Genomic DNA, 18,213 nt, shown 5'->3' on the forward strand with positions numbered 1-18,213 from the left:
TCCAGGAAACGCGATATCTATGGTGGCATCGCACCAGGACTGAACAACCCAAGAATAGGATTGTCCTGACGTATCCCCCCCGTACACACACACACACACCCCTCTCCCTCCCACTCGCTGGGGTGTCTGCTGTGCGCTCGGTTCATCTGGAAATTTCACAAAAAAAAATCTTAATACGATCGGCGCTTACGCGTAGGACGACGATGTTGTCGTCGTCGTCGTCGTTATTTGGGGAGACTCCAGAGACGGAGCGAGCGGTCTCGGTGTACGGGCTGCTCCCCTTGCCGTGAGGCTCGCTCTCTCTCTCTCTGTCTGTCTCTCTCTCTCTCTCGCTCTCTCTCTCTCTCTCTCTCTCTCTCTCGCTCTCTCTCTCTCTCTCTCTCTGTCTCTCAGAGATTAAACTGCACACGCTACCGCTGCCTGAGCTGACAGGCTTACATAAACACACACTTCTGCGTGTGTGGGTGTGCGTGTGTGTGTGTGTCTGCGTGCGTGCGCGTGTGTGCCTGTGTCTGTGTATGTGTGTGCATGTGTGTGTGTCTGCGTGCGTGCACGTGTGTGTGCCTGTGTCTGTGTATGTGTGTGCATGTGTGTGTGTCTGCGTGCGTGCACGTGTGTGTGCCTGTGTCTGTGTATGTGTGTGCATGTGTGTGTGTCTGCGTGCGTGCACGTGTGTGTGCCTGTGTCTGTGTATGTGTGTGTATGTGTGTGTGTCTGCGTGCGTGCGCGTGTGTGTGCCTGTGTCTGTGTATGTGTGTGCATGTGTGTGTGTCTGCGTGCGTGCACGTGTGTGTGCCTGTGTCTGTGTATGTGTGTGCATGTGTGTGTGTCTGCGTGCGTGCACGTGTGTGTGCCTGTGTCTGTGTATGTGTGTGCATGTGTGTGTGTCTGCGTGCGTGCACGTGTGTGTGCCTGTGTCTGTGTATGTGTGTGCATGTGTGTGTGTCTGCGTGCGTGCACGTGTGTGTGCCTGTGTCTGTGTATGTGTGTGTGTCTGTGTGCGTGCACGTGTGTGTGCCTGTGTCTGTGTATGTGTGTGTATGTGTGTGTGTCTGTGTGCGTGCGCGTGTGTGTGCCTGTGTCTGTGTATGTGTGTGTATGTGTGTGTGCCTGTGTCTGTGTATGTGTGTGTGTCTGCGTGCGTGCGCCTGTGTGTGCAGGGAGAGAGCAGAGGAGGGGAAGAGAGCTCTGCAGGGTATCTTCATTCATCAGCAGTGCAGGCTGTTATATCTCCATCTTTAACTCCACTGCAGTTAAGAGCTCGCGGCTCTCCTGTAAGGAACGCGCCTCAAAGCCTCTGTCTCAGTGGGGTCGCAGAACTCTGGGGTCTTTCCTGCAGGAGTGTCATTACTGCGTGTGCTTGAGCCTTGACGTGCTCACACTGTGAGTTTCACGCCTGACGTCTGGGTATATCGTTTCCACGTCTTTATCTCTAGGTGCTTGCGGACTTCGCGTTGGTTTAATGACTTGGCAAACACGACACTCAGTCATTATTCCTTGTCTCTACGGGTGTTTGCCTCAAACAAGCTTTTGATAACCTTTTGATTGTCCTACACCTGCTGGGCACTTTATCTGTCCGTTCACCTTTGGCAGGCCCTGACAAAAGACCTGTCTTCTGAAATCTCATTATTTTGGTCCGATGAACTGTTTTTGAGCGAAATGATTTTTTTTTTTTTTTCCTCAGCGTTGTTGATGTCTGGGTTTTTTTCTGTGCTGTGTCTGAATCCGTTAATGATGTTGTTGTGTCATGGACAGATGGTCTCACCCGTTTATCCGTTTCTTGTGTTTCCTCCTCCAGGTGTCCCTGGTTGACTCACGCCGTCTCGCCTGCAGTGCCCCTGTACAATGGCATCGTCTTCCTCTTCGTTTTGGCCAACTTCAGCATGGCCACCTTCATGGACCCTGGTGTCATCCCCAGAGGTGTGCCTTTGTCTCCCTGCCGTCTCCTTCTTTCACCCTCACTCACTCTCTCACTGTCTCTCTCTGTCTAACTCACTCACTCACTCACTCACTCACTTTCTCTCCCCGCTCTTTCTCTCTCACTCACACTCTCTCTTTCTTTCTCTCTCACTCACCCACTCACTTTATCTCCCCTTTCTCACTCACTCACTCACTCTCTCTTTCCGTCACTCACTCTCAAAATTTGAAAGAATGAAAATGTAAGTGGCGCTTTCATAATTATTGTGTAATGCAAAATATGATACCATAAAATATGGTAAATATGTTAATAATATTAAAACAGTAAAGCAACCAAACTCACACCCCACTGCACAGTACCGCCCCCCAACCCCCCCCCCCCCAGCACAAAATCCCTGCCCCCTGTCCTTAAACTTTTTGGCAGACTGTCACATAGCGGTCACACATCACAACATTCTCTTCCTCGCCTTGACGGGTGGGGTAATTGCTTCTGAGAGGACATGCATTTGGGGGTATTTGGTCTTCATATTTTTTTGGTGTACTCCTCTATCATGGCTGTTTATTTTGAACTGGTGACAGGAAGTGTGTCTCTGTCTGTGTCACCGCTGTTCTCTGGCCAATCAGGACCTTCAACGCCCCTTCCTATGGCAAGGCTGTTATCACCAAATCAGCATTTTCTTACACAGTTTAATATCTTTTTGATTATTCAGTTTTAGGTCTTAATTTATTGTTTGTGTATATGCCCACAAAGTACTGCAGTTTAAAAAATATATAATCTAGCATAGTTTTAGTATAGTCCTCAGTATAGTTGTTTTTAAGGGACAGTTTGATTTTTACTTTTTTTGTTTGTTTGGCTATTTTATTTGTTTAGTTTTTTCTCTCTCTCTCATTTTTTGTCTGGCTATCTCATTCTCTTTCACTCTGACTCTCTCTATCTGTTTGTCATTTGTTTTCCTCATTCATCCCCTCCATTTCTCTTCCAGTAGTTTGTCCTGAGGAACGGGTTTGGCAGTTGGGTCACATTTTAGTGGGTTTGCACCCTTACCCTGCCTTCTGTGTCTCTAAACTCATTACTTGGCGGGACGAACTTGCTTAATGTGCCAGACCTTCAGAGGATGATTCGGGGCCCCCAGGGGCCAACTCAGTTTATTACGGAGAGCAGCGAGGTCACCGCTGCCCGGAGGAACCCCCCCCAACCCCCCATTCCTCCCGCGAAGGACGAGAGCACCTCACCCCCACCGCCCACCCCACCCCAACTTCAGTTTAATCTACCGTTAAAAAAAAGGAAACAACCAAAACATGGCCGTCAGTTTAATCGCCTCACAATCAGGCCTTGTTGTGAAATTGCGCCAAATTACTTAACGGACTGTGGTGCTGCCGCAGTCATTAGGAACGAGAGGGTGCTTGTGGGGGATTTTTTGGCATGCGTGAATAAGCAACGGTCGTTTCTGACGGACCGCGTCATGTCAAGGACAATGAGAGCTGTGTGTCCCCCTTGTTGCTGTCAAGTGGAAAAAACTACCACCACTCCCCCCACCCTCTCCTAGTGCTTCCTCAGACCTGGTTATTACAGACGGATGCCATGGACTTAGTAGTGATTCAGCTGAAACGCCGGCAGCCATTTTGGCTCAGGGTGACATTTCTTTCCTCACATTCCCCCTTTCATAAGGACGGATGGTGCTCACTCTCAACAGCTGACCTCTGTGACCTTGTGAGTCAGCGACTAAGTAATGCAAATCTGTTGGTTGGGCAACTTCACTCAGGTCCTAATTCTTCCACCAAGCTGTGGGTTTTTGTATTTGAATAGAATTCTCCATCAGTCCAAGGGACGTTCGGTGTGGTTGTTTCATTTTATTTTTTTACACTTTGCTGTGCAGTACCAGGAACCTGTGTCAGCGTCGCTGCGTAAACAATGTCTCCTAAGTACACACAAAGATGGGTCAAAATTTACAAGGGATATTGTGTTTCTTTCTCCTGTCTCAGTGAGAGGACTACATCTTTTCTTTTTCAACCTCGGGGGAAAACATCACACCCACACCTCACCTCACACACACACACTCCCAGCATGCTCTTCTTCTCCCATGAGGCCACAGGAGGCCCAGAACGTGAGAACGTGTCTCGCTTCTTTCCGGAAATGACCGGTAGAGTCACGAGAGGCCCGTCGAACGCAAAGATGGCCGTTACAACCCGGGCTTCCGTGCAAATCCTGACTCAAATCAAATTCAATTTCTGTAGCGCTTTTTTACAGCAAACTGGTACAAAGATATTTACAGAGGGGACAGTTGGACAAAAAACCAGGCCTGAACCCCCCAATAAGCAGCAAGTGAGGTTAAACAAAATTTCCTTGTTTTATGGGTGTGTACTTGATGTCCGTGTAGCTGGTGCAGCTCGGCTAGTTAGCTGGCAAGCACAGTGAGGTGAAGCAGAGCTAAGGCCCTGTAGCAGGTCACCGTGACAACACCCCCCTGGAGACGCAAACCCTTAGGTTCAATGTAACTTTGCTTTGCCGGGGGGCAATTTCGTCCATCGACGCCACCTCAACCCCGACCCCTCTGCAACAGTGTCAGTGACCATAGCCAGATGCTCATTCTTTACTTTGTGAATATAATGACCGCGCCCAAATAAAGAGGCGTTCTCTAAAAACGGATGGTTCCAGAGGTGGCAGTTTACATTCAGGCACTGTTGAATTCCTTCGGGGCAGTGTTTTGTGGCTTGAACTGAGGCCGTGAACTCACCTCTTCAGACAGGATTCCAGCCTAATAGGTTCCCCATTATGAGTTTAGCTCTTTAATGGGCTTAAAATATAATTAGTACTTTGGCTCTTTTGAGCAACGGGCCATCGATCTGAAAAAGAGCAGTAATGTGGCTGAAGTGGCACTTGAGCCCGATTCTTCTGTGGATTTTGCCTGCAGTTTGCTCTGGCTTTAGTTTATCCTCAGACACTGTGCCGTCGATATTTATTTGAATATTCACTCAAGGTGGGGATTTTATTCGGAAACCGCATACAAGCACCCAGCGGCACTTAAAAGCCCTGGCTTTATGAATGTCTGGTTTATCCCTTGAGTTTTGCTTTCTTACTTATTATCAATACGCTGACACTAGAGTGGAGCCTTAGCTGGATGAGCCACCCAGCATCTCAAAGCATTTCCACGCTTCATTTTAAAGCCTCATCAAGACGTATTAATGAGAATTTGCCAGGGCTCCACAGAGCTAGCTGCTAAACGCCGCTCTCGGCTCTTTTCTGCGTTTCCGTGACAGCGGACGAGGACGAGGACAAGGACGACGACTTCCGGGCGCCTCTCTACAAGAACGTGGAGATCAAGGGGATCCAGGTCCGGATGAAGTGGTGCACCTCCTGCCACTTCTACAGACCCCCGCGATGCTCCCACTGCAGTGTGTGCGACAACTGCGTGGAGGTGAGGATGAGGAGGAGGGGAGAGCGGGGGAGAGGAAGATAGATAGATAGATAGAGAGGGAGAGGGAGAGAGAGGGGGGAAGAGGGAGAGAAAGTTAGGGGGAGAGGGAGAGCGGGGGAGAGTAAGATAGTGGGGGAAAGAGAAGAGGGAGAGAGAGTGGGAGAGGTAGATAGAGAGGGGAGTGAGAGAGCAAGAAGGGGAAAGGAGAGAAAGAGCGAGAGATAGAGATCGGGAGAGTGGAGGGAGAGAATGGGACAGAGATAGAGAGGGAGAAGGGGAGAGTGGGAGAGAGATAGAGAGGGGGAGAGAGTGGAATGAGAGAGAATGAGGTAGAGGACAGGAGAGGGAGAGAGAGACAGATGAGGAGGCGAGAAAGAGAGGGAGGGAGGCAGAGGTGGAGGAGAGACAGAGGAGGATGAGAGAAAGAGAGAGAGAGAGAGGTAGGGAGAGAGAGAGAGGGAGGGAGACAGAGGTGGGGGAGAGACAGATGAGGGCGAGAGAGGGAGAGGCAGGGAGGCAGAGGTGGGGGGGGGGTAGAAGGGTCCCACATTCATTACCTCCCTTGTCTGCTCTCCATTCATCAGCAGCTGACTGTGGATGTGACCTGACTAACTGCAGGGTGTTCTGGCCTCCATTACGCTCGTACACAAACATTTATCCAGGACGCCTGTCCTGCTGGGTCATATTACTGTACCGTTTAACTGCTTTCCATCGCAGAGCTGCGCCGCGCGTGTAGATTTCTCTGGTTTCGCTCGATAACGGCAAAAAAAAAAAACCTTTAAAACTCCACTCCCTGTTTATTCGGTTTAGATTGGTGCAGTGTATTTGGGATGCAGCAGCGACCCATGTTTTCCCTCTGATGTATCATGTTGCTGTTGACAGGTGTAGGCTATCACACCTACGTAGCAAGTGAGAAAACGGCGCAGCTGTTGCTCGACCTGCGTTATGACACGTGGTGACGTCCTGTAACATTGACTTAAATTTCGGGGGAAAAAATACGCTGTGACCAACACGCGTCTGATTGGCTGGGACAGATGCTGTATGTTTACAAGGTGTCAGACTAGCTCTGGTAGGCTATGCTAATCTGACCTGTGCTGTTCTGCGGTACACTCACAGATTTATTCTCTTGTGCATGTCAGCTAGGGCTTGCCACAGCCAGCAGCGCTACTGCTAAACTTGCTTACAGATTCTAATTAAAAGGATGACGGTGATATTCATGAGCTGCAGACGTATCACAGTGGCATTTTCCCGAATTAGCTCGGATAGACGGCTATAATTATATTTCGCGGAGTTCGCGGTGGGGTAAAGTTAAAGCGGTGGACGAGACGAGACGAGACGATCCCGGGAGGTCGCTAATTCGAGAGGGATGCGGTTGCCACGGCAACGTGCGGTTCCGTCTTTCTTCGGTTATGGGTCGGGAGGGGGACGCACGAATTCGCCTCCTCGAGCCGCCGCGAGCCCCCGTGAACTTTTTTTTTTCACCGCACGTCGTGACTCAGAGCCGAGAGAGAGATCGGCGAGTGTTCACGCGGGCTACGCTAACGCTCGAACGCGAGTTAATTATGCTAATCGGCTCTCTCTCTCTCTTACCCCCCCCACCAACCCCCCCACCGAAAACCCCCGCAGGACTTTGACCACCACTGCCCCTGGGTGAACAACTGCATCGGGAGGCGGAACTACCGCTTCTTCTTCCTGTTCCTGCTGTCGCTGAGCGTCCACATGGTGGGGGTGTTCTCCTTCGGCCTGCTCTTCGTGCTGCACCACATGGAGAGGCTGGGGGCGCTGCACACCACCGTCACGTATCCTTCCGCCGGGGGGGGGGGGGTCGGGGATGGAGGTGGCGGGGGTGGGGGGGTTAGTCGGGGATGGAGGTGGCGGGCGGCGGGGGTGGGGCGGCGGGGGGCGATCTCGGACTCAGATCGTGGAGGGCTGCTGCTGCGGCCGCTGGGTGTTCCATGTGCCCCTGCGCTTACATTAAGAGTTTAATTTAAATTGGCTGGAGAGGCGGCACATCCTGTTCTTCGAGGCCTAAAGTGGCTGCTCAGTGAAAGGAAAGCAGAAAAAACCGGCAGAGGCTGCGGCCCTCTGGGACTGGAGTTTGAGACACCTGTTATACCAGGACTGCAGAGAGTACTGTGTGTGTGTGTGTGTTAGTGTGTGTGTGTGTGTATGTGTGTGTGTGTATTTGTTAGTGTGTGTGTTTGTGTGTGTGTGTGTGTGTGTGTGTGTGCAGTGTGCAGTGTGCAGTGTGTGCAGTGTGTGTGTGTGTGTGTGTGCAGTGTGTGTGTGTGTGTGTGTGTGTGTGTGTGTGTGTGTGTGTGTGTATTTGTTAGTGTGTGTGTGTGTGTGTGCGTGTGTGTGTGTGTGTATTTGTTAGTGTGTGTGTGTGTGTGTGTGTGTATATGTATTTGTTAGTGTGTGTGTGTGTGTGTGTGTGTGTGTGTATTTGTTAGTGTGTGTGTGTGTGTATATGTGTGTGTGTGTGTGTGTGTGTGTGTGTGTGTGTGTATGTGCATGTGTGTTTGTGTATTTGTTAGTGTGTGTGTGTGTGTGTGCAGTGTGCAGTGTGTGTGTGTGTGTGTGTGCAGTGTGCAGTGTGCAGTGTGTGTGTGTGTACAGTGTGCGGTACCAAACGCAGTGCGGAGGCTCCTTGACTGCGGGCTCCAGGCTGGTGGTGATGTGCGTGGCGGGGCTCTTCTTCATCCCAGTCATCGGCCTCACGGGCTTCCACATGGTCCTGGTGGCCAGGGGCCGAACCACCAATGAGCAGGTGAGGGGCGTGGCCGGGGGCCAAACCACCAATGAGCAGGTGAGGGGCGTGGCCGGCGGCCAGGGCTGCGTCCAGTCAGCACGGCCCCCCAGGACGCCTGATGCAGAGATGCTGGAAGGGGAGGCCAGAGCTAATTAAAAATAGCCCAGCCCCCGCTGTCATACCCTCTGTCTCACTCTGCCTGTAGAGCGCGGGCCCACCGGGGCCTTTCCCAGCTGCCTGTGGGGGTGTGGGGGGGGGGGGGGGACAAGGTTTCACACTTCAAGCTAGTTAATGGCTTGTTAATTTTTTCCACAAGCTGAAATATAATTTTTTGCCAATGTCAATTCAGCTGGTATCTCTCTCTCACTCTCTCGCCCTTGCTCTCACTCTCCCTCTCTCTCTCTCTCTCTGTTTTGCAGGTGACTGGGAAGTTCCGTGGGGGAGTGAATCCCTTCACGCGAGGTTGCTGTGGCAACGTGCAGTATGTGCTCTGTAGTCCTTTAGCTCCAAGGTAAGCACAGAGCTCTGCCGTGGGTGGGGGGGGGGGGGGGGGTGAGGCAAGGTTAAATCGAGGCCACCCATTTTGCGGACCGACAGCCCTGGCACAGAGAGAGTATGGTTGCCACGGCAGCTGCTGGTAACCCAAGGCTGTGCAGTAAGGCGATGATTCTTATTATAATTAATTTTATTTGAAAGGATGGCAGTACCCACAGGAGACCACCAGGAGGCAGCGTGCTCATTTTGTTCAGCTGTGCAGATAGATAGAAAGAGAGAGAGAGAGAGAGGGGCAGGCTCACAGCCACCGGGATGGCAGATGGCCATTGTAATTTAATCACTCCGCTGAGTGACAGTTAGGGGGAAATGAGCCCAAAATGTCTGGCGGGGGGGTGGGGGGGGGGCAGCCAGATGCACTGTGCTCCATACTTAGGAGCCGTGGCGGAGGGTTCGCTGCCAAATTAGGGGCGAGAGCCTTTTGCCGAAGAGCAATTCATTAAGGACATCAACACCGCAAAGAGAGATGAGATACCTTTCCGTAGCGCAGTTCCCTGCAGTGGAATGAGTTGGTTTTAAATCTGAAGCAAATGAACAAGTTAAGCACAAAATACTGGGGTACTTGCAAAGTCTTTGCTGGCCTAAATTATTATTTTGTGATTTTGAGCGAGTGATATTGGGATTGATGAGAACACTTAAAATAAATGATCACATTCAGCGCGTGGAAACAACCTATTTCTGCCTGGCAACAAAGGAATATATGAAGTAATTTAAATTGATGTGAATTATGAGTTGCATATGTGCGCATGCACGGTATACATACATGTGATGTTAGTCAGCACATGGGCTGGTTTTAATGCTGTCACATCGATTGAGATATTTCAGGATGTTTCAGTGTGATAAATCGGTCGTGTTAATGAGGCATTTACCCTGCCGCTGTTTTGAACATCTTGTCGCGTTTGAAAAGGGTTCCTGTGACGGTTGCGTTGTCGTTGGCTTTTGAAAGCTGTCGGGTTTGCTGGAGGCTCCCTTTTCTGTTCGGATCTGTTTTTTGGAAAGATGTGGGTCGTTTGACAGACGGGAGCGGTTTTTTAAGCGGAACGTCCCGCGTGGGCGCGCGTACTCTCGGGGGGGGCGGGTAAAGATTGGGCGTGGGATCAGACGAGCCGTCATTCCGCTTGTCAAGGGGCGGTCGGAGGTAGCGTCGGCCCGGCGACGGGACGTTCAGAGAGCCGAGATGGGCCCGCAACTTGTCGCTCACCGGCGACCCCTGCTGGTCAGTCGGGCACCTGCAGTCTGCGTGCTAAAGCTGCACTGACTCCTGCTGGTGCATTTATGAACTGGTGTCCCATTATACTCAGTTGTCCTATCGAAAGCCACAGTAACACCGATCTGCAACTAGACGCTCTGTACAGCACTGTTGCAATTTACGAAATAGTTTGCAGCACTTTTCTTAACTTGACTTCAGAGAATGGCCATGGACAGTGTCTGCTCTGTAAGACGAAGCTCCGCCCACACATTCCTGACCTCAGCCTCATCCCTTTGTGATGTCACTTCCCCTTACGCAGGTACATGCTGGACCCCAGGAAGAGGCCCCACGTCCCCGTCCAGCCCCCGTTCCTGCGCCCCGACCCGGCGGACAGACGGGTGTCCATCAAGGTCAGCGACAACGGGATCCATGGCAACGTGTTCCGTACCAAAGTAAGCCTGCGTTCCCTACCGTCTCCAGGTCCCGATGTGAGAACGGGGGGGCAGAGGGCAGGTTGGGAAGGTTTGGGGGAGGAGCCGGGGGGTAAAGGGGAGTCTCCCACCCATTGGCTGCCCAGCCTGGTAAGGCCTGCCTCTGTGTCTCTTACAGGTGAGACTACCTGTTGTATCGTAAATATTATGGTAATTAACCCCCCCCCCCCCCCCAATCATTCCCCTCTGCTTTGCTTAGTCCAAAGGGAGTCTTGACGTGCTGGACGACAAGTCGCTGGAAATCGGCCCCCCCTTGCCCCCCAAGGCGGACAAATACAGCGAGCTCAAGAACCAGCTGACCTCCAGTGAAGGTGAGCACACCTGTCCCTAACTGACCATGTCACTGATGTGCTGCAATATACTGAAATATATATTATCAGAATCAGGAAATACTATACTAGAAAAGACAAGCTTGCAAATCATTGGCTATTTTGGATATTACAAAATGTATTTTTTTATATGAATTGCAATTGCTGTGAAATTTATTCATTGTATTTTCCAGTATATATTTGTAATATATTTTGGGATATTGCTTTTCCGGAAGGGCCCACACATACACACAAGCAATATCGCTGCCATCTGCTATGAGCAAGAACTAATACAACAATTGTATAAAGATGCGGGATGACAATGGATTTGTTTGTGTGTGTGTGTGTGTGCGCGTCTGTCTGTCTGTGTGTGTGTATGTGTGTGTGTGTGCGTGGATGTGTTGGCTTTGGAATTATTTTTCTACCGGACCATCAGGCCCTCGATATTATGTACTTAGGGCTTACTTTCCATTGGCCCTGGAAGCACAATCCCTTTATGAAGTCAGCAAGGAAGAGATTTGTTAATAGTGTGTAATATCAAAGTGGCTCATGGGAAAAAAAAACTGAACACGGCCTTTGAATACGGTCGTCAGCAACCCGCTTGTCTACGCGCCCCCCTCCTTGTACAGTCACTGAGGGGACCTCCGTTTTATTCAGGGTGTTTTTTATTTTTTTTAGGGGGGGGGGGGGTGGGGGTGGGATGTAGCTGATTGTGATAATCGTGGTGGCGGTGTGTGTGACGTGAGGGTGACCTGGTTTCGTGAATCTGCTCCAGATTTGTAGAGCTGGGGGGGGGGGGGGGTGGGGGGGGGGGGGAGGGTTGGGGGGGGGGGGAGGGTTGGGGGTGCGGACGCAGGGGGGGGGGGGGGCGGTGGATCTCGCAAATCGACCCCAGAGGCAAATGTTGGTACACTAGGGGAGGATAATTTTAGTATAGATCTGTAGCAAGCTACAAATCGTCACTAAGCGAAAATATTACACAACGCGGCTTCGCAACCGAAAACAAGCAGCTGAGTGTGGTGTCTGGTTTTTCTGAGCTCAGTTTGATGTTGGGAATTTAACCTGGGAAACCAGCAATCGCTCGTTTAGGATTTGCATGTGAATATGTTGGGGACTGGACAATAGCATATTACAAACAGGCTTTTAAAAAACGATTTTCAAAAGGTTCAAAGGTTATGTTTTGTTGGGTAAATATCATTTTAAAAATAGTTTTTGGGGCCATGACATTCAGCGATTTATGGGGCCTCACTCAAGCTTCATCCATCCATTTACTCTTCCTGAAAAACAGTGAGCTTGAACACTTGCAAGACTCAATATAATCAGATGACACATTGTGGTTTTATTGCCACCTGGTGGTGACTTGTGGTACTGCTTTTTTTTCGTTTTCTTTTTTTTTGCAGTGTTAGGACTACTAACATTTTTCACTGCGGACTGCAGAATCCTCGTGGGTAATGGTGGTAACAAATGTCTAGTCAGTGATGTGCAAAATAAGTGAACCATTTTCAAGCAAAGGACATCTTAGAAGAGGACTGTAATTAGTGTGTTCGCTAGTGCTTGATAGGAAACGTTTTATTGATTTTTGTGTTCTGTGTTTAAACACATCAGCGTCTTTTACTGCACTAATTTGTACTTAACTGCATTGGAGCAAAGCCACGTTTGCACAGCCTGTAATGTGGAGGCACCATGAATATAAAACCTGCAGCAAATAATGTCAAAGCTGTGCTTCGTCCCTCAATATAAATTCATCTGTGGATCCGCTATATTTTTGGAAGTAAAGGAATTATAGTGATGTTTTAATATTCAATTATGGTTATGAACTGTAAATGTCAAGATGATCTCTGATAGCTCAATACTTGTGATTTACAGCGTACACGATATGACAGTTTTAATTATCTGCGTTTACGTTTATGTTTAGACGGTCGGCAAACGCTCTTATGAGTAGCGGCTTGCGTAAGTGCACGTGTGCTGGTTTTGGGCGCAGAACGTAAGACGTGAGTGAGAGGGATGTGTTTGGCGCGTCTCTGACCTCTGCTCTGCCTCTCTTCGCAGAGAGCTCCCTCTCCTCCTCCAAGCCGCTGAACCCCTCCACCCCCGCCATGTACAAGCACCGGCCGTCCTTCGGCACCGTCTCGAAGGTGCACTACCACGGCACCGAGGTGACGGTGAGTGTGCCGAAACCGAATAACGTGCGCCTTCCCACCGCGCCACCGGAACACACATAGCGTTCCTTTTTCATGAAGGGACACACAACCAAGATTGTGAATTCTGCTTGGGGTTTGTTCTGAATATCGCTATCCATTATTTTTCCATGTATCCATCCGCCTGTTTTCCAAACCGCTTACTCCTGGTGAGGGAAAACTCCTCGCAGAAAGGCCCTCGGCCGGGATTAGAACTCAGAACCTTCTGGCAATACCAATGACCCACACGGCAGTCCCTCAACAGCCCAGTTCCCTGACCTCTGTGTAGCACTGCTACAGTACCTTCTTTTGTTTATAAAAAGTTTAAGGTGTGAGGTCACAAGTATGTAATTAGAACGTTCTTAACTGAACATTCTAATGCTGATGTAACAGTCACTGCTTGTAACTGAAAGCAACGGAGTTCTAGAACACTGACTTAGAACTTCATTCCAAAGAAACCTGCTCTTCAAAGGGTTAAACATGTTGAGTGAAAACTTGTGTGTGTGAGACTACTCTCTGCAGTTTTTGAACGGCTCCATGTTGTCACCGTACAGATCATGATGCCCGACGAGCACAAGGGAGGGGCCATATTGGAGGAAGGGGGCAGGGGTCACGACTACCGCTCCGAGCCCAACCTGGACCTGCCGGACTACCGGAACCCGCCCCTCCACCGCACCTTCCAGTCCTCCCCCCTGCAGCTGGACACCTTCTCCGTCAACTCCCGGTCCCTCAGCCTGAAGCAGGCCCATCGCCGCGGCGACAAGGCCCAGCTGCCGGCCCTGCGGTCGGAGGGCGTGGCCGCCTCCTCCACCCCCTACAAGAGCGTGTTCTCGCCGGGGACCCTGTCGAGCCGAAACGGGAGCCTGTCCTACGACAGCCTGCTGAACCCCCCCAGCCTGTCCCCCGCCCCGCCCGGGGAGTGCCCGGCCCACCCGGGACTGGCGCCCTCGCCGGGGTACCACTCGCCTTACCTGCCCCCCAAAATGTGCCACGCCCGGGCCCCCGAACTGCAGCGCCCGCCCCCGTCCCCCTACAGCCCGGTCCTCGGGGGCGGGGGTGTGGGTGGGGGCGGGGGCGGGGGCAGGGGCGGGGGAGGAGGGGTGGGCGTCGGCCGGCACTCGCCCCACCCCCGGGACCCTTCCCCTGTTCGCTATGACAACCTCTCCAAAACCATCATGGCCTCCATCCAGGAGCGCAAGGAGATGGAGGAGAGGCAGAAGACCCTGAACCTGCAGCACCAGCCCCCGGCCTACGCCTCCGACTCGGGGGTCTACGACTCCCCCGGGGGGTACGGCCCCCCCTCGGGCCCCTGCTACCCCGACAGCCCCCGGGGGGGCGTGGGCGGGCACTCTAGGGGGCCCACGCCCCCGGTGTTCGGTTCCCGGGACAACCTGGCGGGGTACGGCGGGCGGGCGGCGGCCCTCCGCTCCTCCTCCTCCTCCATCGCCGCGTCCTCATTGGTCCGCGCCCCCAGGACTTCCAGCACCTCCCTGCACGCCGACGTGACCAATAACAACACGCAGGCGTCCTACCGATCCCCCGCCCACCAGGCTCACCCCTCCCCCTCCGCACCCCCCCGCTCCCCCTCCTACGCCCACCAGAAACCCCTTTCCTTCATCAGGGCCCTGGAGAGGACAGACTCACCACCTATGGGCGGCCCAAGGTACGAATCCTAACTTCTCCCCCACCCCCTCACCCCCCCCCCATCCTCCTCTCTCATGTGGGGGTGCATGAGCAGAGGGACAGGAAGTATATTTTCACCACTTCCTGTCAGGGTGGGTAACCTTAGCTCCTCATTGGACAAGAGCAGCTGTCCATCAGGTGGTACTTCCTGTACATTATTTTGTTTCTTTTTTTGGGGGGGGGGAGATCAATGATCTCAGCGAGATCAAAGTGTAAAAAAATGTAATTCATGTGTGTTTTTTTCTTTTATGTTTCCTTTTATTTATTTCAATTCATTGTGAGACAAAAAAGATTGTAAGTTCTAATGTCAATTGAACTCTAGATGGGTTTTTTTGTCCACCTTTGTTGTCGAAAAACAAAAGTGCTTTTTTGTATTTTTAAGTTTTAGAACTAATAAAGTTTGTTTCCTTCCCCTTTGTTTATTTTCTGTTTTGCATGTTTCCTTCATCGCTCCTGCCTTATCTCACTGTTCTGTAGTTTTTTCTGCACTAATTTAGGGGAGGCGCCACCCCCTGTCCAGACGGACTGCCCTGTGGGAGGCGCGCGTGCACCTCCTCCTTCTGCTGCTAAAAGTCTAACGCAGGCCCACCCAGCCCTGTTCCTGGAGATCTGCAGTCCTGTAGGTTTTCACTCCAGCCCTAACAAAGAACACCTCATTCAACAGCTGGAGATCTCATTGAGCTGGTAATTAGTAGAATGAGGTGCACCAGGTTAGGGTTGAAATGAAAACCTACGGGACGGTAGATCTATAGGAACAGGGTTTGGCAGCCCTGGACTGAAGGCAACTGCATGTCCCGTCCCAGTCCATATGATTACAGCCATTATAAGTTGCCTTTTGTGAACGTGCAGAATCTGCTTTTCCTGAATCTCCTCTTTTAATGATAGCTAAATTGACCTGCCTCCCCCACACATTTTTTTTTGTTGCTACCATTTCAATAATTAATATCTCTAACGGCGTTTTGGAATGCTTGGCCTGTCTGTCTGGCTGGCTGGCTGCATGTCTGTCTGTCTGTCTGTCTGTCTGTCATGTGTGAGCACACAACGTCTCTGCCACACTGGCACTGAATCACCTTGAGCTGAAGACTGTGTGGACACGCTGGCATTTTCCATGTGACAAAATAGTATGCCGAAGTGTACTATTTCATACTTAAGAATATATAATAGTATAGTATAATTAAAGTGTATGTCAGGTAAGCTTAGTATTCTATTCTCTTCACACCTGGGGTGTAGAGTTTCAGTGCCATTTCCTGCCTTCCTGACTCATGCCGTGTTCTTTCCCAATTGTGCATGGAGCTTCGCTGGACTGGATAATGGCTGAACAAGCATGCAAGGCTACATACAAACGCGCTCTTTTATCAGTCCCCAATAACTATACCGTGTCTGTGAATGAGATCTGGAAAAAAGGATGCTTTAAAGAAAAGGAAATTTTGTGTGGGTGTTTGTGTGTTTATGTCTGTGTGTGTGTGTGTGTGTGTGTGCGTGTATGTGTGTGTGTGTGTGTCTGTGGTGTGTGTGTGCGAGTGCATGTGTGTGTGTGTGTGTGTGTGTGTGTGTGAAATTATGCATCTGTTTGTGCGAGTGCAGGTGTGATGGTGCATATGCATGTGTGTGCTTGTGTGTGCATGCGTATAAGTGTGTATATGTGGACGTGTGATTAGTTTGTATTTGTTTGTTTTATTTGTGTTGTGTGTGTGCATTTACAGCGTCATTCCTTCGGACTTAATAAAAACACTTGTTTCTTCTCTCTCTTTTTTTTTCTCCCACTTCCAGACAAGAGGCCGAAGGAAAACTGGCTTTGGGTAAAATTAACGGGCAGCCCAAGGGCCAATTACGGGCTGACTGCCACCTTGGCTCCACCCACAGTGTCCAAGGCGCCCCTCTGAGTCCCAGCCGTCACACTAACGTCAAAAAGGTGTCGGGAGTGGGCGGGACCACCTACGAGATCTCTGTGTGATTGAGCAGGGTGACACGCCCATCCAACGCAGCGCTGCCGTGGCAACCACCATCACCACCGCAAGAGGAAGTGTTGTTATGTTTGTTGTTCTTTTTTTTTTTTTTTTTTTTTAAATCATCGACCAATCGGGGGGCCTGAAGCCTTACTTGACGGGGGTTGCCGTCCAATCGGTGGCCTTCGTTATTTTCTATCCCAAGTGGCCCACCCGTTATGCGGTTATGTTGCAGAATTCGGCTTCGGTGTGTCTCTCTGTTTGTAGCAACAACAAAAAAAGAAGAAAGACGAAAACTGAAGACGATGCATTAATTCATCCACTTCCTGTTTGTCTGTTCCTCTGGACAGCTTTGCTTGTGACTCTGGAAGCAAGTGATGGCACAACTGCACAGAGACATCAGTGTTTGTCCTTCGGTTTTCACTATCATACCTGTGGCACAAAAAGGCCTTTTTATTTTATTTTTTATTTTTGTTCAGAAGCAGAATGGATATGGTGTCAAATGTATTCAGGCTCTGAACAGGTTGTGAACTGTCAACACAAACGCACAAATTCGTATTTGTGCGGTCCGTTCTGAGAGGGTTAGAGAAGCGTTATCAATAGCTGTAAGGCTGCCGGCCATAGGGCCACATCACGTGGTTCAGGCTTCTGGCGTCGTAACCGCGTCGGACGACCCTTCGTCAAAGCCCGAGCTGTTGTACAGGGTGATTCCTGTCTAACACGGGGTTCCTCGCGCCCCTGTGTGACACCCAAAAGTGTGGCTCTTGGGGGTGGGGGTGGGGGTGGGGGTGGGAGGGGGGAATGCCTGCTCTTGCCATTTTTGTTTGATTGTTGAAAATATTTTGTCATTATTTCTATCCAGTTTTATTCGCTGGCCAGGCCAGATGCGGTTGTCATGAGCCAGTGAGCGGCCATCTTTAAGTTGAAAGCGTGTCGAAATCCACTAACCTGAAATGGAGAGAGACGCTAATAACTGGGCGAGGGCATTTCTAGGAGCCCTTGTCTGTACCTAGCGCTGTCCTCTCACTATGACCTGAGCAGTTTCCAGTCAGTCTGATTGGTCGAAACTGGGAGCCAATAGGAAACGGTGGCAGTGTCGTTCAGTACATTCCAGCTCAGAAAGCCATTAGGTGATTGGTCCCGTTGTCCAGTGCTTTTCCCTCCTGTGATCTTGCCCTTGCGTTTGCAGTCGCGTGACCCGTCTCGTCCTCTCAGATTCCGTGTGCCGCGTTTTCATTCGTTCAGGTAAGTGAGTCGTTGTCGCGCATTGTGAGCTGCATTGTCCAATCAGGTTCAAGCTTTGGGACGGGTTCATTGTGACTACCACTATATTGGTGCTCTCGATGCAGGCGGTCCATGGGGCCTGCAAGATGTGTCCAGTCTTTCCCAGCTGATTCCACTGCAGTGGTTGGTGTAGCACAGCAAAAACTGTTTTCTCCAAATGTTTGTCTTTGAAAAAGCACCATTGGTACTCAACCACACATAGTGAATAAGCTCAGAATCCATTAATTTAATGACCCTTTATTTGATTATATTTGTTTTTTTTATTTGTTTTTTTTTTTTTTTTTTGTCAACATGGCCATAGGCTTGTACAACTGTGGTTTTAAAATGCCTTGTTTAAAATGGATTTAAAAAAAGTAAGTCAGTATTGTCCTTGGCTGTGTTACACACGGAAACTCAAAAGTCCAGCTATGTTTTTTTTATTTTTTTATTTTTTATTTTTTATTTTTATTATTTGTTTGACTTTTTTATACCCAATGTTTCGATCATTTGATACATCTT

General features: G+C 50.3%; 1 protein-coding gene across 1 annotated transcript in view; it reads left to right on the forward strand.

Moving 5' to 3' along the window:
• The window catches only part of zdhhc8b (zinc finger DHHC-type palmitoyltransferase 8b), an 85,465-nt gene extending 68,278 nt beyond the window's left edge, over positions 1 to 17,187 (forward strand). Inside the window, exons 2-11 of the mRNA XM_035380478.1 lie at positions 1,799 to 1,920; positions 5,176 to 5,333; positions 6,960 to 7,132; positions 8,001 to 8,103; positions 8,505 to 8,596; positions 10,146 to 10,278; positions 10,517 to 10,628; positions 12,675 to 12,787; positions 13,357 to 14,465; positions 16,256 to 17,187. Of these exons, the coding sequence (XP_035236369.1) occupies positions 1,799 to 1,920; positions 5,176 to 5,333; positions 6,960 to 7,132; positions 8,001 to 8,103; positions 8,505 to 8,596; positions 10,146 to 10,278; positions 10,517 to 10,628; positions 12,675 to 12,787; positions 13,357 to 14,465; positions 16,256 to 16,439 (2,299 nt within the window). The 3' untranslated portion in view covers positions 16,440 to 17,187. The remainder of the gene's footprint in view (positions 1 to 1,798; positions 1,921 to 5,175; positions 5,334 to 6,959; positions 7,133 to 8,000; positions 8,104 to 8,504; positions 8,597 to 10,145; positions 10,279 to 10,516; positions 10,629 to 12,674; positions 12,788 to 13,356; positions 14,466 to 16,255) is intronic.
• Positions 17,188 to 18,213: the final 1,026 nt, after the last annotated feature.

This window comes from Anguilla anguilla, chromosome 10 (genome assembly GCF_013347855.1).
Source record: "Anguilla anguilla isolate fAngAng1 chromosome 10, fAngAng1.pri, whole genome shotgun sequence".
In the NCBI taxonomy this organism is placed as follows: domain Eukaryota; kingdom Metazoa; phylum Chordata; class Actinopteri; order Anguilliformes; family Anguillidae; genus Anguilla; species Anguilla anguilla.